The sequence below is a fragment of the Notamacropus eugenii genome, chromosome 5, assembly GCF_028372415.1.
Source record: "Notamacropus eugenii isolate mMacEug1 chromosome 5, mMacEug1.pri_v2, whole genome shotgun sequence".
Lineage (NCBI taxonomy): Eukaryota > Metazoa > Chordata > Mammalia > Diprotodontia > Macropodidae > Notamacropus > Notamacropus eugenii.
The window spans coordinates 428031952-428057824 of NC_092876.1; the positions used below are offsets into that span (position 1 = coordinate 428031952).

A 25873-nucleotide genomic window follows, 5' to 3' on the forward strand; every position below is an offset into this window, starting at 1 on the left:
CATATATATACATATACACGTATATAAAATCAATAACACATTAGGTTAATTGTAATTTTATCTTAATACTAGCATTTATGAAGAAAAATGTAAAGAAAGACAGAGTTAGCTGAGGTGGCACATACCTGAAATTCCTTCGAGGAAAGCTGAAACTAGTGGATTCAATCAATTAGTAAACGTATTAAGTGTCTACCATGTTCCAGGCACTGTGCTAAGAGCTGAGGATTGCAAAAAAAGAGGCATTGCAAAAGAAAAAAAAGAACCCCTGCCCTCAAGGAGCTCACAGTCTGTCTCATGGGGGAAAAATATAAGAAATAGAGAATTTGAGCTCTAGACTTCTGAGGGGGAATATGCTAAACTAATCAGGTGGTTGTAGTAAATCTGGCATAAGCATGATAATCCTCTGAGAACAGCAGACATGAGGCTATCTAAGGAACAGGCAAAGTTCCCAAGCCAATGAGCAATGGAATCTGCTCATGAATGGCCACCGCACTTCCAGCCTAGGTGAGATAAGGAGACCCAGTCTGAAAAATGAAAACGGATGTAAGCTTCGTAATGAATGCACATTCCCCTTCCGGAAATAGTATGAAGGAACAAGAGGGAGGGAAAATTTGCCACTTGTTGTTCATTTTAGTCATGTCTTACTCTTTGCGACAGCATTTGGGGTTTTCTTGACAAAGATACTGGAGTGGTTTGCCATTTCCTTTTCCAGCTCATTTTACAGATGAGGAAATTAAAGCAAACAGGGTTAAGTGCCTTGCCCAGGGTCACACAGCTAATAAGTATCTAAGGTTAAATTTGACCTGAGATCCTGCTGACTCTGGGACTGTTCTATTCATGAACCACCTAGCTGCCCCCTTTGCTAGCTCCTAGCCAATGAAGACAGCCACAACTTTTTCTGCAGTGGATCCACGTAAGCCTGTCTCTGTACCTTCTGACCCTTGACTGTTCAGTAAGACACTTCTTGCCTCTAACGAGATTTCAACTCTCCCTCTCCTCCTACATGCCCCCTCCACTCCCATGGTGATGGTATAGTTGTATAGTCATACACACACACAGACACACACACACATACACATATATAAATTATATATATACATATATACACATACATATACACACACATAGATGTATGTGTAGATGGATATGTTTGTATGTATATATATTTTTCATGGTATAATCATAGCCCTGGGGCTCCCAGGAGCGCAGGTAGATAATCATTGGGGACTTGATTTTCTCCAGTAGACACTGAATTCCTGTGCCAAAGCACAGTCCTATGTAACATCACAATTTATGTTCATAGACTTACATATGTATGTGTATCTATAGGTCATCTAGTCTAATTCCTACATTTTACAAATGAAGAAGTGAATGCCCAGGGAGAGGAAGTGATTGATTGCTCAGTATTAAATACCCGCTAGGTCACAGAGACGGAATTTGAATCCAGGTTCTTTAAATTCAGACCTAATGTTGTTTCTATGGTACTTCACCATTTCTTTTCCTGACTGCTGCTGATGTGAAAAGCATGATTTTACATAATGATCTTAGCTGTGCTGCAATTATAAATAAAGAATATGAAAACTGATGAAATAAATGTCTTTTAATAATCTTTTAAGATGTTTAAGTTATAGCACACAAAATGGTTCCAGGAACTTTTCAATATATACCCCATATAACAAATTTAAAAAAAGAGAATGGCAAAGTCTTTTTAGGCTTTTTAACATTAAGTTAAGTAATGTGGACAAGTAACTTGGGGCTTTTCCTAAGTAAAACAACGCAGCAAACATAGATATAACAAAACACAGTAATAACTAAGCAAACAATAAAAATTATATGAGGAAATAATAACCAGAAAACATATATAAAAGAGCAGAGTGTTAGCAAATATGTTTTAAGTAATAATCATTTTGATCATGGTAAATGACTCACTTGAAATTAAGAAGTGTGGTCTTTGGAAAAGCATTGAAAATATTCTCTCAGAGGGATAAAGCATTTATTCACAAGCCTGGTTGGCCATAGAGAAAAATCATTCAAGCTCTGTATGTCCTCTGCTAGCAGAGATAAATCCCAGTCTGAAGCCAAAGCTGAATTGTTGCTACAAAACAAAAAAGAAAGTGGAAAGGTTATAGTGCCTTAAAACAAACACCACTCCCACCCTCACCCCCAAGCCGAAAGGAACTAAGGATTGTGGTGGGGAGGAGATAGAATGAAGAAGGGATGGGAATGAAAATTAGGAGGGAATCGTGGTGGTGAAAATGCCCCAAAGAATTTGAAAGACATTAAGATGCCATATTTAATTATAGGTTATCATTTTCTGCGGTAATGTTAAAAACTGAATAGTGGACGCGTATAAATGTTTTCTATATTATATAATCAGAAATTATCTTGAAACATGGGATGCCACAGTAAAGTTTTGGGTTTCACCTCATGTGGAACTGGCTTGCATGCCTTCCCTTCACGATTGCCTTGTTTCCACTCTCTGTATCATTGTGGGAATGTTCTTTCCCACATTACAATGAGAGCTCCTTGGGAACAGAGACTGTTTTTGGTTGTCTTTGCATCCGCAGCACTCAGAAGAAGCGATACAAGGACACTCTCAAGTCCTCTCTGAAAAACTTTGGAATTGATTGTGAGACATGGGAGACACTGGCATAGGATTGCTCAGCATGGCATACCCACATCAGAGAAGGTGCTGTGCTCTACGAGCAAAGGAGGATTGCAGTAGCTCAAAAGAAACACTGGATGCCCAAATTTAGAGACATCACCGCTCCACATGTTTGTTTGGACTACTTGGACCTGACCTGTGGTAAAGCCTTCTGAACTCTTATTGGTCTGATCAGTCACAGTCAGTCACATTGTACCTTGACCCCTACATAGGACATCATTTTGGTCCTCTTCAAGTACAAAACCAACCAACTAACCAATCAATATCATTGTTGGAATGTTTTCTCTCACACTAGAATGTGATCTCCTTGAGAACAGGGACTGTGTTTTTGGCTTTTGCATGCACAACACTTAACACATTGCTAGGCACACAATAAGTATTTAATAAATGCCTGTTGATTGACTGACTGAATCAGGCTCTCAGGCCTTGCAAGCAGTTTTTACTCTCATTTTCATAAGGAAATTCCTGAAATCAGTCATAGGATACTCTCCCACTCACTTAAAAGACAAAAAAAAAAGTAGGAGGAGAAAAAGCTAGGGCAAATAAAAAATCATGGGTTATCCTCACCCAGTAACAAATGAAGTAAATAGCTTTGATATGAAATTGGTGTAATAGAAAGAGAATTGAAACTATAGTCAGAAGTCCAGGGGTTTAGTGACATTTAACTGTCTATGCAGACTTCGGTGTTTCTTCCTTGGTTGTCTAGTCTAGTTGAGATGTAGCATTCTGTGGGATTCTATGTATCACACAACAACCACATTCTTCGTGTAATTGATAGATTTCTAGGTTATAACTGAATGCCCATTTATTGGGGAAACATCAGATACAGTGAAATTTCAGCAGCATAACAAAATATGGCTAGTCGTTTGACATTCCTTGGTATGCAATTCCATGCCTATGTAACTACAATCTCCAGAGTTTAGAGTATGTATATGTTTCATAACTATCCTACCCTTTCACTTACATAAGCACCTACATTTTCTTCCTGTTTTGGCATCTATAAGAGTAAACATGAATAATAGAGAACTGGCTTCCCAATTGGGAAGATGTGGGAGAAAGATACCCTCTTCTGACAAATACTTGCCATATGACCCTGGGAAAGACCTCCTTAATGCCCTAGGCTGTACAGCAGGTCCTGATCTGCAATGAAAGAGGGGATTTCTTTACAGGGACTTTTTTATAACAATAAAATTACTGGTTCAGAACTTTGCTCCCACATACTCATCAACTAAAAAATAGTTCTAACCTTTGAGATACTTTACATTAGGACAGGTGAATAAAATTAATTGTATTTGATAGAATACATAAAAGTATTTGGGGGGATATTTAAGTATATTGGAAGTAAGGAACCATGCAATTGGGCATGATCTTCCTAGTACTATGTTTTCATTTAGTGCCTGCTTCGAATTTTAGTTCAGACCATTTGGTATAAATCAGCAATTTCTGCATTTAGCGTCATGTGGACAAGGACATGAGTACTGTATTGGAACTTTCAACTTTTCTTTCATTCTCTTTACTCTTTCCATACTTTATCACCTATGTTTTACCTATTTAGGCTTGGTGGAAAGTCCCATTGTGGGAATAGTGTCCTTGAACATCTTAATAACCACTTTGGCATGTTTAATTTGGAACTGGTTGCCAATGTGAACATCCTCTCTGGTCTTTTTCTGCTTTTAGAAAGATTTCACATATTGTGACTGTAATCAGAAATGGAAATGGTGTTCTGATTTTAATGGAGTTGTTTTGTCTTCACAACCTATCAAAAAAAGAGCTCTGAACACCAAAGAAAAAAATTTCCTTAAAATTTTCCTTAAAAATCTCATTGAGATTTTTTTTTTCCTCCTGGGAAACAGTAACTTTCCATGCCCTGGGTTGGTAATTCTGGTTATAAACCCAATTAAAATATTTTGTTCAGAATTAGTTTTTCCCACCTCCATCTTTCAAATTCCAAACACAATAATCCTAAAGGACACTTGCTATCTAGTTCCAATATGGAGGTGTGAGATTCTTGTGTAGTCCAAGCTAAAATGCTTTATAACCAGTAACCAGGATCATATGGAATATGTTAGTATGTCATAGTACCTAGTGGAAGAGATGAGATGACTTTCTTCTTCCTCTTCTCCACTCTACCTATAACTGTTCCCCTCCCCACCAAATTCAACCCTAATGATATCCAATCTTTCATCAAGTAAAAGAGTGTATTAAGAGAGAAGATCATAGGCATGTTTTAGTGGGCAGTTTTCATCTGTTCAGAAAAATGCTTCAAATATATCAAGGATCCATTATTTTGTCAGGCTATGTATTTCCTTTGCCAAGGTAAATCACAACACCTCTCTCAGTTGACAGATTGACAGTTTCTGTGTTTTGTCACCTCAAAGATATACAGTCTTGGAAACTTTTCACACAAACTTGGAAGAACTTAGGGTTACCTTCATACCATGATGAGACATTAGAATAGAATAACAATCACCATCTTCACCACCATGATGGTGAGCATCGCTATCATCATAATCATCATCATCATCATCATCATCATCATCATCATCATCTTCATCACCATCATCATCATCATCACCACCACCACAATCATCATCATCATCATCACTAAACTTTATTGTACTTTAAGATTAGCAAAGTGCTCACTCCATGATTTTTCTTGTTTGACCCTCACAATAATCCTTTGAGAAAGGTGCTGCTGTTATTCCCATTTTCCAAATAAGGACATTGAGGCTTAGTGAGGTTAAGGGTCACACTATTAGTAGTTTGAGGGCAGAGTTTAAAGCCATATATTCCTAACTCCAAGTCCAACATCATATTCACTATGATATGTTGCCTTTAATAGAAGCTCCAGAAGAAACAATTTAATGATTTCTAAAAGAAAAAAGTCCTGAAATAGTGTTCTACATTGCTCCACCCCACTTCCAAGGCCATTTGTGGTGCTTATATGACCAACAGTTGCCACAATTGTATTCTGAACAAGAGGTCTCACTGAAGGTTCTTGGGTTGCAGGGTGTCAAGGAGATGGACACTGAAATTATGTAGGCTACAATCTTCTGATGTAGTGGAAAATGGTGTGGTTATTTCAGGATAATACTGAGAAGAGGAACTTCAAGAGGAGGGGCCATCAAGAAAGGCCAATGGCCCTGAGGTGAACTCTATGGGGTTAGTTATCAGAAAGGATCTCATAATTACCTTGGCACTCTTTCCTGGCTCTATACTATCATTGTGTTTGGTATCTTCAAAAACCTTTCCTGATTAAATGGATTTTCAGTTATTTGACTGAATATCAAATGTGATTTCATTGTCCATTTCTCAAAATAAAATTTGAAAATAAATAAAAAATACGTCACCTTTTCATGTATGGTATGTTGCTCCATATAAGAACTGCGTTCTTGACCATCTCATCACACATCTCATACATGGTCACTGGATCAGTCTTAACAAATGGAAAATGTCACTATGTATGAATACATGCTGGATGCTAAGCAATGATTTCTCCCCACCCCCACCCTGCCTACCTCATCTTCTGATCAGAATGAGTACAGAGGATAACAGCAGAATCATTTCTGATATTCAAAATGTGTTTAACAAAATATTTGTTTGCATTTGGAACTTTTCTTATGCAGATAACTCTATGAGGAGAAGTACAACATTTGAAAGTTTCATCTAAAATTATTTTAATGTGGATGCAATCCTTTGCGTAAGCAGCTTAGTGAGCTGCCAACTCTTATGTTCTCAGTATTGGGAAACTATGCTTCCGAATAGAAACCACAGTGCTATTCTAAGTATATGACTTGAATAAAGTCACATGAAAATCTGACTGCAGGTTTAATGATGGCGTCATGCCAGTTTCTTATAACTTTAAATGAGTTTTATGCAGTATAAAACATCATAATCTTAGTGGTGTTGGTATACATATTTTAAAAAAGTAGAAAGACTGGAGCAAAATTTAGGAACAATGATGCATCATGATCTTCTCTGTGTGGACATTGCTTTCACTAGTGCAGATTGTACCCCACCTATGCCAACACATTATGTTCCACTCTTGCTTATATTCTTCCATAAATTCTTCACATAAAACCTTTCCAATGTGCTATAAACCTTTTTATTCATCTTAATACTTAAAATTAAAATAGTTTATATTTTTCTAATCATGAAAAAGAGTTGAAATTAAAAGTTTTCCTTTTATTAGGATGCAAAATTAGGGCAAAGATTCCTTATTGATTGCAGGGTATTTGTATTTGTATGTATGAACAACATCCTTTTATTATATTTGACTTTTTAATCTCTTAGCAAAATTATAATCAGGAAGAGAAACAGTTTAACAAGAAATTAAACCTTAACAGAGGAAGGCTCTTGAGAGAAGAAGGAAGAGGTCTAAGAAGGAATAAGTAAAAAGGTTCATACATGATTATGACTCATAACCTCAACTGAAAAATCACCGAGACTGAAAGAATTATCATTACAGTTTGACCTAGTGTCAAAGAAAGATGAGACTCACAGAGACTGGAGTCATGAGCCAGTAAAGAAGACCCATCCATGACTTAGTATGAATCAAAGTAAAAAAAAAATTGCCATAATCGTTGATTGTTAGGTCCTTGGCGAGGAAAATGTGCTGACAAACAAAGGAAGACAGAAGGAGAAAGGGAAAGAAAGAGAAGAAAGAGGAGAAAAAGGAAGAGGAAGAAGAACAAGAACAAAGGAAACAAGAAAAACGGAGGAGAAAAAACATTATATTTGTCTCTTCAAAAGCAAGATAACATTATTTTTTCAAAAGTCATTTTTGAGGATATTCCACATCCACATATGGTTATAATTCCCAACTCTTCCTTATGGGTCAACATCTATGATTGTTGCAAGATTTAAAAATTAAGAAACTAAGTTGATGGCCCCCTAGGACAATACCCCACTACTAGAAACAGAGATTATATTTCTGCAGCATTTGGAGCTCAAAGATAATGAGGCTTTAGCCTTTAGCTTGTGATATCTAACTTAAACCATTTGGTCTGACCAAAAAATGTCAGAACATAAGTGTGTATGCTTCCTAGGACACAAGGCAATCTTTGTGTTACTAAATGAGGAAAAGATTTGGGGGAACTTTGGAAAAAAGATCCTGTTTGTTGTGGAGAACTGACTGAAACACAAACAGCTTTATACCTCAAGGAATCGAGAAGCAATTTCTCTATCATCTTCGGTCAGGACCAAATTGTCCACAAACATCCAGAAAAATGGCTTTTCACTATCCACCTTAGGCTTTGCGTATTGTAGGACTCGGTAATATTGAAGGAAGTACCATACTAGAAGTAACAAATAATAAAGAAAGAGAATTATTATTCAGAAAAGAAACAAAGGATATAATCCTAGAATGTCTTCCTCTAGAGAGAGGCAATATGAACCCTGAAAATAAATCCTGAATTAAATATGTGGGCGGGCATGCCAGAGCAGAATGGAAATGAGAATTATTTGATACCGAATACAGATTTATTATCTTATTTTTGTTTAGTTATATTTTGGTTTCTTGTTTTATTTCTTTTCTCACATGTAGTCTTTCCATGCTAAAAGGAATGGGCAAAATCTGTTCAAGGGAAGTATCAGAGAAAACAGCAGCCACTTGGTTTTTGTTGATTTCTATGTATATTGTAAATTATTTAAAAACTTTTAATTTGTTAATGTTTTATGATTTTATATCATTTTAATTTCCTAACATATGTTGCATAGAACTGTCCTTTGCAACAGAGAAAAACCAGATAATCAAAACAAATCAAAACATTGACCATTTTTGACAATATGCAGAATTTTGTATTCGTTGTTCATCATCTCTGTCTCTACCAAGGGAAGGAAGTGATATGAGCTATTTTCCTCATGGATTTGTACAACTGAAACATTAAGGACATGAGTTAGACATGGTAACACATAACTCCTCTCTTTCCGTAGGGAATGAAGCCAGCTTAGTTCCTGAAAACAGCATGCATTTATTCTGTGAGTTTCCTCTGACAGTATTGTTTTGTGGTTTGGGGACCATTTTATTATAGTGCAGGGGCTCTTTCCATAGAATAAAATGGGGGAAAGGAAGAGAAAGGCAGTATTTCAGCCTTTTCCCTAACACACATGCCTGATTCTTTGCCCTGGAAGGGAGAAAATAGACACATTTAAACCATAATGAAAAGCTCTCTGCAGGTTTCTGGAAAGTGAGGAGTCTGTCCGTCCATAACTGTTTAGTACAGTGTGGCTGCTACATTTCTGAGGGCTAGCCTTGCTGTATAAAAAAAGACTTTCTGTGTAAAAAAAGAAAATTCAATTCAATTCCATTTAAGAAACTTTTATGAAATGCCTACCCTAGACAAGACAATATAATAGGCTTCTGGAGATACAGAGATGAAAAACACCAATGTGTTCCCCCCTCCCCCCTTTTCTGGAGCATACTGAGATATATGAATGAAATAATGAAATACCCAGAGTGGGATATTTCATTAGCACAAATCAGTAGGATACAAGATGGCATATAGTAAGGGAAAAAGAGAGATCCAGAGAAAGTGCTATAAGAAATTTGATGAAGATACTTTCAGTCGGGTAGGGCAGAGCCTGAGGCGAGGTTGCCATTTGGATGGGATTGGTCATCAGAGTTTGGGCATTTGTTGCCTGGCATCATGATATCTTCTCTTCCCTTCTCCCCCCAAGAGTTTCCTATGCTACTTGGAGGATGAAACAAGGAACATAAAAATGTTGACTCTCAAGGACAGCAATTTTCACTACATCAAAGATTTTTAACATTTTTTTGGGATCATGAATTCCTTTGGTAATCTGGTAAAGACTATGGACCCCTTCTCAGAATAACGTTTTAAATGCATAGAATAAAATACCTAGGAATACAAAGGAAATATAATGGAAACTAATTACATCAAGATACAGTTATTAGATGTTTTAAAAATCAAGTACAAGGAACCCTGTGCTAGTGATTCTCCACTCAAATCACATTTAAGCCATGTTGAGACAGAGAATCTGGGAAAGGAATGGGAGGAGAATTTTCAGCTCTTAGTTATTTGAGAGAGGGGAAGAACATAGCTTAATGCTGGTTATGAAATTATTTAAATATTCTTATTGTAGTAGGGATAAAATTTCTCCTTATTGTGGTCTAGTCTTTTTTTTCTTCAACAGGCTGTATATTCCCTGGCCATCTCCACTTATGGGGACAAAATAACTCCTTCTACCTTATAACTTTCATTTCTCCCCTGCCCCTTCTCTGAAAACCCTCACAACTAGAATTTTCTGTTCCAAGTTGGAAACACCCAGTTTCCTAGCTGTATTGTGGCTCTCTACATATGATATGACATATGGTACTTATGACACCCATCAGACCTACTCAAGTCCCTCCCTGGCCTATAAATATTTGAGTATCTCTAATCCTGGGGTGGGCACATTTATCTCTACTTCCAAACCCTCAAGCTGAGCAAGCTGCCCAGAAGCATAGAATGAACCATTGTCCAGAAATCCAAGACAACTGTCTTCTCCCTCCCTCCTCTTTTGTGGTGTGAAGACCATCATGGTTGAGGATCCTTGCACATGGTTCTAGTTAACCCGTTCTCTTCCCTTTCTGCTTTGGATGTTTTAGTCTCACTGTGTAGGGGATGGGGTTACATCAGGATGTATCAGTCCAGAACCTATTGGTGCTGCCTTAGTACCTTTCAACTTCTTTTGATGACTTTTCCTGTTCTCTCATTATCCCCAGTTTATCCATGGCACCTTCTCATATGAGCCTCTTAAGCTCATTAAAACAAAAAAGTCTATTTTTTCAGCATTGCCTGGCTTGCCTGTTTTTCCTTATGAAGCTCCAGACAGTCCCTAGATTTCATATTCAACTGTTTACTTGATCTTAAGAAAACCAGCAACAAGAAGTTGTCTAAAAAGTTAAGAATAACAAAATTTTAGATCTATTTGTGTATTTCTTCCTTTGAAAATTTTACTTATATCTATATTTTTAGGACTGGATTTCCCACCTCACCCAAGCTAGAAGTTTAGGGACTACTCAAGAGGCATATTCAATTCTGATCATCCTCAGGGGAGCTTTGGCTTGCTTATTTCTGAGCTGAGTTAGTTGACTCCTTCTCTGGGAACTTGGTGTCCCATTCTGGGCACTCACTAGATTAATGTAGAACTTAATGGGAACACTCTGTGGGCTGACTCCACTGGAGCTCGAAACCACCAAGCTCAAGAGAACTACCATTCCCAATAAGCTGGGATAATAGGCCTCTACACCACATGCGGTGATCTTCTAACAGATGGTTGAAATAAGGACCAGTGGTAGGTAGGGTGAGGGGACAATGCATACAAAGAGAATTTCAAGAGATAGTCATTTAATGTCTCAAAGTGTCTCTTACCAGGTGGATGTTCGGAGAGTTGACCAATTGGAGGAGTGCAACCGTATATTAAATCAAATGGTCCCCATTCTTCTACCTAATTAAACAAAATATTTCAGAACTTTTGTTATAATTTCTTTATTTTAACATGTGGTTCAAGACTTCTAAGGAGTATATATTAGTCTAGCATATTTGTCATAGGTGATAGGACCTCTGTCTCTCTCTTTTAGCGTATTAGTAACAACAAACATAGCATAGATAATTGAATCATAGAATTCTAGAGTTAGGATTTTTAGAACATAGAGATTATCTAAGTCCAACTTCTACCTAGATCTTCTCCCCAGCATCCCTTTTCAGTGGTTTCCAGTTTTTGTTTGCAAACCTCTAGTGATGAATTCATCGGGGATCTCATGAGAAAGCCTTTCCTTTCCATGACGGAACATTTTTAATTTTCAAGAAGCCCTTTCTTATACTGAATGGAACTTTACCTCTCTTATACTACTGCTAGTTCTGTCTTCTGGAACTACATAGAACATGTCTAGTCCCATTTCTCCATGGGAGTCCTTCAAAAATATAAAAATAGCTATCATGTATTCCCCAAGCTTTCTCTTCTCCAGTCTACTTCTCATGCCTAATTCCTTGAACTTCATAGGGAAAGGTTTCTAGATTCTTTCACTCTCCCACAGCACTCTTTTGGCAATATCCCTCTTAATATGAGTCACCCAGAACTGCATGTAGTCATTTATGACTATAACAGCACATGGATCAACCTCTACCTACCTGACTATGAACTTTGCTTAGTCCAAAATTGCATTTTTCTGCCCAAAGTCCTTTCTTGAACCTTCATTGTGACATGAAAATGATCCTTGCTTCTGCCAGCTACTCAAATTCTGACAGGCTCTTCTAAGCTGGAAAGATTTTAAGTTGGAGACCAGAGATGGCTTATATGTCTGTTGTACCAGAATCAACCTAAGAAGTGGGAGGGATTCACCACAAATCTGGCTGCTGAGAGTTGAATTTTTTAGCACCCACTGCTCTCAAAGGCAAGCTACTAAGTCATAGAAAGATGTCCTAGGAGATAATACTCACACACTAAAGTTGTAGATCCTTGATCATTTTCTGGATAATAACCTCATCACACTGACTCACAATGGACTTGAGATCTACTAAAACCCCTTCGTTGTTTTTCATGTGACTGGTCACTCACTCTCTCCTATCTTCCACTAGGGAAACGGTCAACATAAACTTCCTAAAGTACATATTAAGTAAGGCAGGGCAAGTAGGGCTTTGTTCTGCAGTGCTTATATCTTCTCCTTTTGGCCAATGCTGTCCCTTGTCTAGACATATGCCCAGAGTAATGTTATGGTTGCAACCCTCCAACTGAGACCTTTCTTCCTTCATCATCGTACCACTTGTCCACTATCCTTTTTGAGTTAGGAGGATTAAATGTCAGAAGCCATACTTTAGAGACATGGACCAGACTCTACAGGAGATGATCCAGCACCTCTCCCAATGTAATCTATGGAGTCTTTATCATGGTGGCAGCCCAGACCTAAGACCCACTTTATACTTTTCACAAGGTATGTCAAATATCATCAGTGATGTAGCTTTGTGCTGACTGAAGGGAATACTGAAGCTTTCTTGCTTGCCAGGTGAACTATCCCCCCTCCCGTTCCCCAAATATTTTTCAGGAATCTGAGTTTCTAGTTCTGGATCTGCATAGATCTGACTATGCCACTATATTGCATAGCAACTTCCAGTAACTTCTTATTGCTAATACATACGTTTCACTTAACTTGGCATTTAAGGTGCTAGTGGGAGACAGAATATGTATTTAGTAAGCACCCACTACTATGTGCCAAGCATTGTGCTAATATTTTACAAATATTATCTCACTTGATCCTCACAGCAATCCTGGGAGGCAGCGTGCTATTATTATCCCCATTAAGGTAACTGAGGCAGAAAGAGGTTAATAATAAAAATAATAATAGCTAGCATTTACATAGTGCTTACTATGTGCTAGGTACTAGGCTAAGTATTTTATGCTTAATTTCTCATTTGATCTTCACAGTAACCCTGGGTGGTAGGGTTATTATCCCCATTTTATAGATGTAGAAACTGAGGTAAACAGAGGTTACCAAATAGTTAATATTTCCAGCCACATCTGAACTCAAGTCTTCCTGTCCTAGTGCTCTGTCTACTGCTTTATCCAAGGTGGTCCATAATCTTGCTTCAACCATCTTTCCCAGTCTTGCTTTACATGAGTTCCCTTCACAAACTCTGCATTCCAGGTCAAATTGGCCTCCTAGCTACTTTCCGAACTTGGTTCCATCTCTTCCACACATGTGTTCTTCCACACATAGAATCCCCTCCATCTTCATCTCTACCTCTCAGAATATTGATCTTATTTCATGATTCAGCTGTCACCTTCTGAATAATTTCCTCTAATTCTTAATGCTCTGAGTCTACCCTAATCACCTAATGTCTAAATATATTTCTCCCCACAGAATTCAATCTCTTTGACATAAAGAATGGTCTCGTTTAGTCTTTTAGCACAATGCCTTAAATAGTAGGTACTGAGTAATTGTTTGTTCAATTAATTTAGATTTTACTGAATCTACTTTGTGAAAACTATAAATGATCTGTCTACAGTAAAACAGTCCAGTAGCCTCATAAAAATTAAAATCATAATGATAATAATATAGCATTTACAAAGTACTTTAAGGTTTGCAAAAATGCTTTACATATGTTCCATTATTTGATAAATAAGATTAGTCTCATATATCTTGTTCCTAGTGACTTCATGTTGACTTGCTTCACATCTAGCTAATATATTCTTTAAGACTTAGATGAACTGATGCTGAGTGAAGCAAACTGAGTCAGGAGAACATTGTACACAGTGAAAGCAACATTATATGAAGATCAGCTTTCGTAGATTTGGCTCTTCTCAGTAATGCAATAATCTAAGACAATTCCAAAAGACTCATGATAGAAAATGCTATCCATATTCAAAGAAAGAACTAAGAAGTCTGAATGCAGATCAAAGCTTTTTCTCTCTTTTTTTCTTTCTTGTGGTTTTTCCCTTTTGTTCTGATTCTTTTTTTCACAACATGACCAATGTTGAAATGTTTGATATGATTGTATATGTATAGCCTATATCAGATTGTTTGCCATCTTAGGGAGGGGAAAGAGGAAGGAAGGAGGGAAGATAAAGGGGAGGGAGGAAGAAAAAAATTTGTAACTCAAAATCTTATAAATATGTATGTTGAAAACTAAAAAAAAGAAAATGATCATATTAAAAAATAAAATAAATAAAATATCCTTTAAAATATGAAAGAGGTGGTATCAAGTGAATCTATGTAGAGTAAAGGAAGTCAAGGAAGTGAGAATAAGTATGCATATAATTTATTAAGCAACTTTGCCTTAAGTTGGCCCTGTATCCGAGTATCCTAACCCACAAAATGCACAAAAGCAGCTAAAGATGACTGTGGTTATGATAAAAGGATGCTGTCATCCAAGGATAACTTTGTGGAATGATTCCTTGAGTATGAGATCATCAGCCCTTGACGTTGGACCCCTTGGAGTGTTTTCCTGATCATGTTCAATGTGATCCACCTCCTTGCCCCACATCCATACACAACTGAACCCTTAATGCTCTCAGACTTAATTCATGACTTCCTGTCTAGCCTTTTGCACTTGTGAACTCCTGGATTTAACCTAAGCTCAACTTCCTTTTTACTCCTCCAGATCTCCTTTTGAACCAAGCCATTCCCCAGAACTCCCTTATCTCCTTACTCAATCCTCTGAGTCTGTTAAATTCCAACAATCTATATCATTTCCTTGAGCAGAGGAGGAAACATCTGAAATTCTTGTATTATTCCAGACTCCAACTGAGATGTATGAAAAACATACTAATATACAGACCTGTAACTCTTGTGAGTTTGGGTGAAGAGGTATTTTGAATTATTCAGATTAAGTACTTCTGTGTTCCACTCGTTTTCCAGTTGGGTTCATTGGCTTGCTTCCTATAATATGAACATTGTGCGACTCTCAGGGAAATGCACTTTCTGAGCCATCAGGAGTATTTCCTAGACCAGATGTATGCTGTAACTAGCTATTGTCCATTGCCAGATCCCAAAGTAGAGTCCCCTACTCAGAAATTTAGGGATATAACTGATGCATTCAAGGCATTGACTCTACCAATGAATTATTGGCTCCAAGAGTAACAATTGCAAGCAGCTGCGTTTTTTACTACCCGGAACTAAAAGTAGAGTAGACAAGAATCTGGCTTTATTTACTATTTCCTGTATAGGACATTGGGCAGCTAGATGGCATAGTAGATAGAGTGCCAGACCTGAAATCAGGAAGACTTGTCTTCCTGAGTTCAAATCTGGCCTTTCACACTTATAGCTGTATGACCCTGGGCAAGTCTCTTAATCCTGTTTGCCTCGGTTCCCTCATCTGCAAATGAGTTGGAGAAGGAAATGACAAAACCACTCCAACACCTTTGCCAAGAAAATCCCAAATGAGGCCACAAAGAGTCAGACATGACTGAAAAACAGCAGTTTTCAGTCGTGTCTGACTCTCCATGACTCCTTTTGGAGTTTTCTTGGCAAAGATACCAGAGTGGTTTAACGGCTGTTAAGTGTCTGAGGTTAAATTTGAACTGAGGTCTATGTATTGCACCACTTACCTGACCCTATTAATGTGTATATATTTTAATATTTACTTATCTGTATGTACACTGTTTCCCTCAAATTGAATGTAAACTCTTTGAGAACAAAGACTTTTGTTTCTGTCATTGTAGCTTTAGAATTAAATATAGTACATGGCATGGTAGGTATTTAATACATGTTTGTTGAAATGAACTGAATGGAACCTAAATGTAGAAAGATGATGAAGGCAAAAAGACTTTCTAGACATGTTGTGGTCTGAGGATGGTCATGCCTTTTATCTTGTGCAATTCCTCCTATTTTGCCAATTTTGGGGAGTTCATGAATGTCATTTTTTAAAGACCTCATGAACAATGGGAGAAAAGTGATTATTAATAACCAGTGATTTTGAGATTCAGATTTCTCCCTTCTTTTATCCTCATTTCAGGACCTCAATCTCTAAAGGTTGAGCCAGCCTTCTTCTCGATCCAGATCCCACCCAGGTGGGCCAATCATTGTCTTTCTCTCAGGTTTGGGTGGAGACAAATTCTTTGAATAGATGGCCCAAGACTGGGGGGGGGGGGTAACTTAAGAAATAAATGATATAATCAAAGTTTAGATCCAATACTCATTGTAATATTCATTTTCTTATTAATTGTTAACCAATCAGAGTTGATTGCCACCCTCAAAAATACCTACTCTTTGAAGGACATATAAACCATGGGCCTGCTCCATGATTGTCTTTTGTCTAAGAGTGAGACAGCCAAATCACCACCCTTTTATTAAAATGCTGTCATTATTAATAAAATGATTAAATTACCCAGAAATCTTTTTAAATGCCACAGTGGGGTGTTGGTTTATCTTGATGAGATCCTCATTGTGGAATAGTTTCACAGTTAGGATTAGGATTAGAGTTAGGATTAGTGGAATTGTCTATAGAGTCAACCTTGGAAATGGGATGACCTTGGCTCAAATCTTACCTCTGACACAAACTGGCTGTGTGATCCTAATTAAATCATTTAACCAGCCCATGCAATTGTCTAAAGCTTGTATGTTACAGGGAAGGTCCCGATTAACATTGGTAGACATATTTTCTCACCAGGAGTTCCTTATATCAATGAGATCAAAGGTCTGGTAAAGACATTTTTTTTTCCTCTACTTCAAGACCTCAGCAATATTATAAATTATCCTGAGTTTTATTTAGCACCTATGATAATATCATCTGTCTATTAAATCAGGGTAGTGCCAATTCTAGGAGATAGAATTGCTGCAGCACATAGCAGACTGAGGGGCAGTGTCAATGAATGCTAGTAAAATGAAATCCATGTACAGGGAAATCCTCCAGTCCATGAATTTCCTTTGGTGCTTCTACTATTTTGCAAGATCTGAAGAATTTAGGATTAGAGCTGCAGGGGACTTCAGAGGTTCTTTAATTTAATCCTCTCATTTTACAGAGGAGCAAACTGAGGAACAGTGAGGGACGGTGATATGCTCAGTCACACAGGCAGAAAGCACCAGAGGTGTGATTTGATTTGGTTTTTCTAACCCTAAATCCATTGTACTTTCCACTGTATTCTCAGTAAATACCACCATATTTTAACTTCTAGGTTGCCTTTCCTGACAATACCTCTCACAGACCTTCCACTGGACATTAAAGGTGGGAGATGCATTTAATGAACTCAAGCAGGAAGTGGTCTAGACCCTCTTGAATAATCATATAAAATTAAATAATAAATTTAAAACTACATTTAAGAATAGATGCTGATGCACTGTCCTTTCACACTCTGTGCCTCCCACCCCCCACAACACAAATCTGCATGCACTTCTACAAGCTGACCTCAGGAGAGAGGGGGAAGCAAAGCAAAACAAATATACTAAATGGGAGGAAAGACTACTTGCTCTATATTTGACATAGGGAGAGACTGTTGGAAGGGATCTCCTTATCCCATCATTATTCACATTAACTGTAGGAACCTCGGCTTTTAGCTTTTCTTTGTCAGTCTGCGGAGGAGACAAGCTAACAAATACGTACAAACAAGCTATTTCCAGGATAGATTGGAAAAAATCAATGTGGGTTGGGGAAATAAAAAATGAGAGGGAGAGAATTTAGTCCAGCCTTTATGGGCACTTTTGCTAACTTCACTATTAGCTAATTTCCCCAGCCATCATCCAGTGATCTTAACTTATGTCTTGCTACTGAACTTTGATAGTTCTGGAGGAGAGAGTGAGGATGACTGCTTTGTGCATCACTACCTTACTCTGAACCCAAGAGCCTTGGGAAAAACAATGCTTCTGGACCATTGTGCAGAGCCACCATCTTGGGAAGCAACTCTGGTGGAGAGGCAGCCTGGCAACATCTGTTGAAGACCTAGATAAGGAATTTCTTGCCACAAGAATCCTTGGCACTGTCAAATAATTCAAAATTCGAAACTGGTATGATTTTATCAGTGGAAATGATAACAAAGAAGAATTACCACCTGCTTTGCTGCTGCACCCTGAGAAACATGGGACCTTTCTATCTCACTTGTAGCTAAAACCTTCCAAACGTGGAAGAATGTGAATTCCCTGAGAGCAGAGACTGCCTAGCTTTCCTGTGTATCTCCCCAAGGTTTAGCAAAGCTTTGCATATAGTAAGTACTTCATAAACATTTCATTTATTCAATACTCTGCTCCCTCCTGCTCCTCATTCCATCTCCCCCCCAGGAACTTTTAAAAGAAGCTTAACTAGCTATCCTTTCTCTATAGAGTTTAATACTTTATTTTAGCCCCATTAATTTCATCACATTTCATCTTCCTAGGTTCAGTCCAGTTTGCTGGTCTATTGAGAGTTTTCTGAATGTTAACTCTATCATCCACTATACTTTCCAGGTTTGTGACATGTACAGCTTGACAAACATTCCATCTCAGCTTTTATCTAAATCATCTCGGAAAATATTAAATAGCCTGGGAACTCCACTAGAGCCTGCATTCCTGGATGACATGGAATCAGACCTTTTAGGTTGGGCCATTCTGCCATTTCCAAACTATTCAATCTAATCTTGGTCCTCCTCAGCTACTTCATATATTTCCCCACTGTTTCTGTCTACCAGAAGAAGTTGGAACTTGCCTGAGTTTACTTGTAAAATCCCCAAACGATGTATAAATGGCAGTTCAATTGACAGTGCACACCCAGGGAGCCCTTAGGTGTTGGTGATTCAATTCAACCAGCAAACATTTATTGTTCCTACTCAGCAGGGCTGGCTGGCTGCCCCAGAGCTGCATGCCTCAGCCCAGCTTTCTATGTAGCTGCCTGGATTGTGATTTGGATTATGTTTTCCTGCACCCTCCCCTACTTCCATCTTTCTTTCCTTTGAGGTCTCAGTGCTTCCTATTTTTGGCATGTGTCAACTTCCACTCCCTCTCTTTTCCTGGAAAGGATGTGGAACTGGAAATGGAAAACTTGTGTAACATTTTCCAATGGCTAGATTCACTGTACATGTGACTAGGAAATGCTTTTTAGCAAATCTTCTCATGAAATGAAAATGGAGAAGTAAGTAAAAAGAAGAGGACCCTGGCTTGGGGCAGGACTGAGGATCTCCTGCCAAAAGGAGATGGACAAAAAACTGTTCATTTCCTTCCAGAGCTGAGGGAAGGGTCTGTAGTCTGAAGACTGACCCCCTCTCCAACGGATCTCTTCAAGATGGCAGATTCCATGACATTGGAAGCTGCTACCGAGGGTACCATCCCTCAATCACTTTGCTCCTTCTCCCCTCTTTGCTCATCAAGACCTTTGCTCTCAGACCTTTGGTCTGAGAATTCAACATGGTATAGACTAGAAAGGCCTGGGTTCTATCTCTGACATTTGCTACAATACCTTTAGCAAGTCATTGTCCCTATCTAAATTCCAATTTCTTAATTTGTGAAATAGGGACAGAATTTCTGTAATTCTACCTCAGAGGGTTCTTGTGATGAAATTCCTTTGCAAAAAGTAAAACATTATATAAATGCAAGTCATTATTATCATTTGGCTTATAATACATATTTCATAATCATGGTACTGTTAGTCCCTAGCATTATTCAGATTTGAGGAATTCATATACCAAAGTTTCTCCTTAAAAGATATACAGATATAGGGTTGGAAGAATGGAAAATTGTTGAAGAATTTGGTGGATTATTTGCCAACTGGGTGACCTGTAAAATCATAGAATTGGATGTCATTTTCTGCACCACTCTTCTATTATATGGCAAATCCTTAACCTTCAGATTGCCCTCTGACTGTCCAAAGCACATCATTCCACCAACCCTAGCTGCTCTGTGTAGGGTTAGGTCTAGTCAAAAATTTTTCAGTTCTTTTCTACTTGGCTTTCTGTACCATCTTTTCACCTTTTGGCATCCTCAGCCATCTCTTTTATTCTTCCTGATATTTTAACCCTTTTTCTAATTTGTAAGCAAATGTTTAATTCAAGAATTGTAGATTCTAGAGAGGAGGCGATAGAAGTGGTTTTTTAGTGGGGCAGAGTTCAGAGTGGTAATTTCAATGACTTTGAAATCATGACAGGTAGGAGATGCCTACATACTTATGTTCAAAGACATATGTTAGCCGTATGATGATCGGCAAGTCACTTCACCGTGTCATTTGCCAGAAAATTCTCTAAGATTGCGGAGATGTTGCTGATCCACCTTGACAGAGAGAATTTCTATGTTAGGAATTACACACAATGAAGAAATGACAGGCACATGCCATTCTCCTCTTTCTCTCTAAACCCATCTTCATAAGGACTCATTCTGCAATCTGATATAGTGATGAAAGGATTAAATGATGGTTCAGATGTTGCTTCTTAGAATGTAAACTCCTTGGCTCAGCAAGATGGTGGAGTGGCTAGAGCACCAGCCTTAGAGTTAGAAGGACCTGAGTTCAGATCAACCAGCTGCATGACCCTGAGCAAGGTACTTAACTCTGATTGCCCCAAAAAACAAACCAAACCTAAGTTCCTTTAGGGCAGAGGTTCCTTTCCCTTGTTTTTCCAGTGCTTAATATTGTAAGTCCTTAATATTTACTTGTTGAATGAAAGAATCAGTGACTTAAATGTCAGTGTAATAATTGCACACTAAAACAGTGTGGCTATTTATTAAACAACAGTCCTGATGGCAATAATAATCAGTCTTAGTAGTACAAAGATTGCTGGAATAAAAGTTAGAAAATATGAGTTTAAAACCTGCCTTTAGTACCTGCTACTGGTGAGACCATGAGTAAACCACCCATCATCTCCACAAATACAAATACCAATATTTCCACTAAGTACATGAACAAGGTCATTGTGAAGAAAACATAATAGTTACTATTAATAATCTATTTCTACTATTAAAAACAGGATGCATTTCTAATGTCCTTCATGATATACAAAGGAAAGGAATCTCATTTGATCCTCGCAAAAACCCTGCAATTACTGTTACTGTCTCCATTTTACAGTTGAAGAAACTAAGGCAGGTAGATATTTAATTGACTTGCCCAGAGTCATACAGTTAGTAAGTGTGTGAGGATAGATTTTTTACTCATGTCTTTCTAACTGTAGACTTGGCTGTCCATCCATTGTGCACTCAGCTGCCTTACTAATTTCTTCCAGTATCCCTGTGAGGGCAGCATTATTATTCTTATTTTATAGATGAGAAAACTGAAGATCAGAGAGGTAGAAATGATTTGCCCAAGGTTGCACACTAGTAAGGGGGTAGAGCCATGACATAAACCACATTGTCTGAGCTCATTCTAATATGCCACAAATACATGGTTATGACTAATAGTTTGATTTGCTAATCTTGAAACTGGCTCTGGTATAAGGTAATATACATTAATATGCAAATCTGTTGTTTACACTATATATATATATCTACATACACACATACATATATTTGTATATGTATCAGAGACTTTGGAGGGTACTTGTTCTCAAGGCAGCTAAAGCGGTACAGTGGATAGAGTACTGGGTCTGCAGTTAGGAAGTCTTGAGCTCAAATCCAGCCTCATATGCCTCCTAATAGTATGACCCTAGGCTAGTCTCTCTGGATCCCTGTAAAATAAGGGCATTGGATTAGATAATCTGATGTACCTATCAGCTCTACGAAATCTTATGATCATATGAATGAGCATTTTTTAATCATTCTACAGTACTATTATATGGGGCCTTGAAAATTTAGAAATCATGGATATCTAAAGAATAACTTGGATTTCATTTCAATGTTCACATGATTCTGATGACCTAAAAAATGCAATGCTAAAGTTTCATCATTTAATTTCAGCTTTCAGAGGAAGTAATGAGGCAATTAGTGTCCATATATTTCAGACAAAGCATTATGTATAGTAGCAGAACATAGTGGTTCCTCCTTTATTATGCAACATCTCATATATGTGCGTAATTTCCACTTTTAGTGGAAATTAGATTTTAGGGAAATAAAAATTCTAAAATTTGCAAAGCACATGCTGCTTTATTTTACTTACATCTTTTCTGACTACATCTGTTACATCAACCAGATGTTTCAGTTTTCCATTACCAGAACTGTTTTCCAAAAATCCAAAGTTGATCAGTTCTATATAGGGTAGAGAAGGAACATATTATGTATTAACACATTTTGATTCCATAAGGCAATAAAAGAGAAATCTAATTACTAATTTTTAATAGCAGACCTACCACTAGATTCAGTCCATCAAGGATGTTTGATTTCATTGTGATTAGTGTTCCCTTAATCAATCTAGGTTATAAACCCTCCCTTCTCCAGTCGATAGCTTTAATGATTTGTTGTGGCTGGAGAGAGTGATGACACTAACATATAAGCCCAAGAAATATATTAAATTAAAAAATATTTGTTTCAGTTTTTTATTTTTTTTTAAATTAAAATTATAGTAATTTTAAAAACATGCTCCAAATAACTAATAGTAAGAGAAATATAAATTAAAATAATTCTGAGGTTTCACCTCATGCTCTGCAGTAAAAAAACAAGAATGATTGATGTTGGAGGGACTATGGGAAAATAAACACGACTATGCTTTGGTCAAGTTATAAAATGGTCCAATCCTTCTGAATAGTTATTTCGAATTCTGGAAGGAAATTGGTCAAAATGTACATACTCTTTGACCCAACAATTCTACTACTAGACATCGATCCCAAGGAGGTAAAATCCAGTTGTCCCTGCTAGAAATCCACAGATACTCCCTTTAGCAGCTTGGATTAACCTGGATGATCCAGAAGCATCTTAAAATCAACATGACCAGAACAGAAGTCATTATTTTTCTTCTAAACCCATTCCTCCTCTGAACTTCTTTATTTCTATTAAGAGTACAATCAAAGTTTATAATCCAGGAATCAGTTTTTCTTCTTTGCTGTCCCTCATGCCTCAGATTCAATCAGTTACTGAGTCTTACTGATTCCATCTTCTCAACATCCCTGCATTACTTCTGTCTGCTTAGACTGAACCCACCCTAGTCCACACTCTTATCACCCCTTGCCTGGACTATCACAATAGGCCCTTAATTATTATCCCTGTATCTAGTCTCTCCCCTCTTTGATCCATCCATCACAGAGCTGCCAGAGTCCATGAACCACATTTTTAGAATTGCTGGATTAGATAGACTCTGACATCTTTTCTAGCTCAAAATCTATCATCCTATGATCCCTTTCTGAGGCTCAATTTCCTCATCTATGAAATGGACATAATACTTGTGCTACCTTTTAGACTTATTATGAAGAATAGGCATTGTTGATGCTATGGAAATGAGTCATTATTATTCCTACAGTACTATTAACAGCTATTATAAGCTCTGATCTATGTAATTTAGGACTGAAGCATCTGTAATTTGATATAATGTATATTCCTCTTTTCTCTTTAAATGGGATGTAAGTGCCTTGAGGGCAAGGAATATGTCTTTTGTTCCTTTTTTAACTAGCACATTGTTGATACTATTAGATAGACAACAAACTTTCTTTTATTGGTAACTCCCACAGACCTTTTGAGATAATCATTACTCATGAAATACTTAATGAATGAACAAGAATTTTTTTTTACTTTAAAACAGATAATAACTTACTTCAGATAAGGTTGTAAATACATTTACCTTCCTCAATATCACCAAAAAGGGACAGAACTTGGATTGGTTTTCTTTTCCATGCAGGTACAGCTTTGTACATTTCCAGAGATCTCTGCTGTATTAATATATAAACAAACATTTGTTACTGGTGCTCTTGGAAAATGAAGAATGAACAACAATATGAATATGCAAATAAGTAGAGAAATCATTTTAGAAAGGTTTGCAGTCTATTTGATTACATGTCATGCAATTCCTTCCATGCAGTTGGGGCAGCTAGGTGGTACAGTGGATGGAGTGCCAGGCATGGAGTCAGAAAGTTCAAATCCAGCCTCAGGCTAACTGTGTGACCCTGGGAAGGTCACTTAACCCTGTTTGCCTCAGTTTCTCATCCGGAGAAAGAAATGACAAATCACGCTAATGTCTTTGCCAAGAAAACCCCAAAGGAAGTCACAAGTCAAACTTGACTGAAATGACTGAATAACGACATTCATTTCCTCTTCCTTCCAATACATCTATTAATTTCAATTCATAGTAATAAAGTGAGACTATCTTTGTGATTTCAGGTTTAAAAAAATGATTTTGGATCAGGGTATAAATATTCCATTTTCATCACCTAAGATTTTACATAGAATCAAGAATGACACATATTGGCTGCTACCTGGAGAGAATGAGAACATATTTGGCTATGTTGACGTATAAATGGGAAGAATGCTGGACTTGGAATGAAGGTACCCAGAATTTGAACATTGACTCCAACATGACTAATTATGTGTCATTTAACTTATCTAAGCCTCAGTTTCTTCAACTGTAAAACTATGATGAATATACATGCATTACCTCCCTCACTCATGTGTGGGGTAGTGGAAAGAGCAGAAGACTCATAGGCAGCTGACCGGCCACTCTTTCTCTATCTCTTAGTGATTCGTCATCCATGTCACGCCCACTAACTCTGGGGACACTCTAAGTCTGTGTTCTAGGCTACCTTCTTTTTCCTCTCTATTTGCTGTTACTTGGTGACTTCATCAACTTTAATGGATTGAATTTTCATCTCTGTGCGGTTGACTCTGAGAGCTATGAATCCAGCCCCAGTCTCTCTCTTGAGTTCCAGCTTCAACATTTTGAATTGCCTTTTGGATATTTTAAATCGGATGTCCTATAGACACCTCAAACTTACCATTTCCAATCTAGACTTAATTATACCCTCCCTTCCCCAAACTCACTCTTCTTTTGAATTTCCCTGTCACAATTGAGGGTATCACCATTGTTCTGGTCACCCAAGTTCCTAACCTTAGATTCATTCTTCACTCTCTTTTTCCACATGTCCAGTCATTTGCCAAATATATATATGTGTGTGTATGTGTGTGTGTGTGTGTGTATACACACACGTATATATGTGTATATTTTATTTCTCTCTCTACAACATTTGTGCTTAGCATGGTGCCTGGCACATAGTTGTATTTAATAAATGTTTGTTGACTTATTATTGGCTGCCATCTCTGACATACGCTTCCTTCTCTCCATTCATGCAGCCCCCATGCTAGTTCAAACCCTCGTTATCTTTTGCCTGGACTTTTACTCTCTGCGTCAGCCTCTTCCCACTTTGGGGAGTAGGAGGTATTGCCACAGTGATTTTCCTAAGGCACTCTCACCCAGTGACTCACTCAGCTTCTTATTATTTAGACTGGTGGTCACAGTGATTCCACATTACATCTGGGATCAGATATAAATGATTCTACTTGGCATTTAAAGCCCTTGATGATGTGGGTGCTTTCTAGCTTGCCCATCTTTATACTTTACTGCTCTATGCCCTGGACTCTATAGTCCAGCCATACTGGCCAACATGATCTTCCTCACGTACATTGCTTCATCTCTCATCTTTCTGCCTTTGTCCTGTTAGCCCTCCACCCACCCTATGCCTGAATGTCCTCTCTCCTTCTTTCTTCTTTTTGAAATCCCTGATTTCCTTCAAGAATGACCCTGTAAGGGGTAGGTAGATGATGTAGTGAATGGAACACTGGCCCTGGAGGCAGGAGGATCTAACTTCAAATCTGGCCTCAGACAAAGTAACTATGTGACCTTGGGTAATTCTCTTAAACCCAATCTCCTCACAAAAAAGAAAAAAAAATAACTTCCTGGCTATTAGTGC

General features: G+C 37.7%; 1 protein-coding gene across 3 annotated transcripts in view; it reads right to left on the reverse strand.

Annotated features, from left to right (window-relative positions):
• Positions 1 to 1582: 1582 nt before the first annotated feature.
• The window catches only part of DNMT3L (DNA methyltransferase 3 like), a 60888-nt gene continuing 36597 nt past the window's right edge, over positions 1583 to 25873 (reverse strand). For all 3 annotated transcript variants that reach the window (XM_072615104.1, XM_072615105.1, XM_072615106.1), the window contains exons 8-13: positions 23755 to 23842; positions 22144 to 22232; positions 11041 to 11116; positions 7823 to 7962; positions 6016 to 6101; positions 1583 to 2095 (exon numbers count right to left, since the gene is read on the reverse strand). In XM_072615104.1, coding sequence (XP_072471205.1) covers positions 1936 to 2095; positions 6016 to 6101; positions 7823 to 7962; positions 11041 to 11116; positions 22144 to 22232; positions 23755 to 23842 — 639 coding nt within the window. In that variant the 3' untranslated portion in view covers positions 1583 to 1935. The remainder of the gene's footprint in view (positions 2096 to 6015; positions 6102 to 7822; positions 7963 to 11040; positions 11117 to 22143; positions 22233 to 23754; positions 23843 to 25873) is intronic.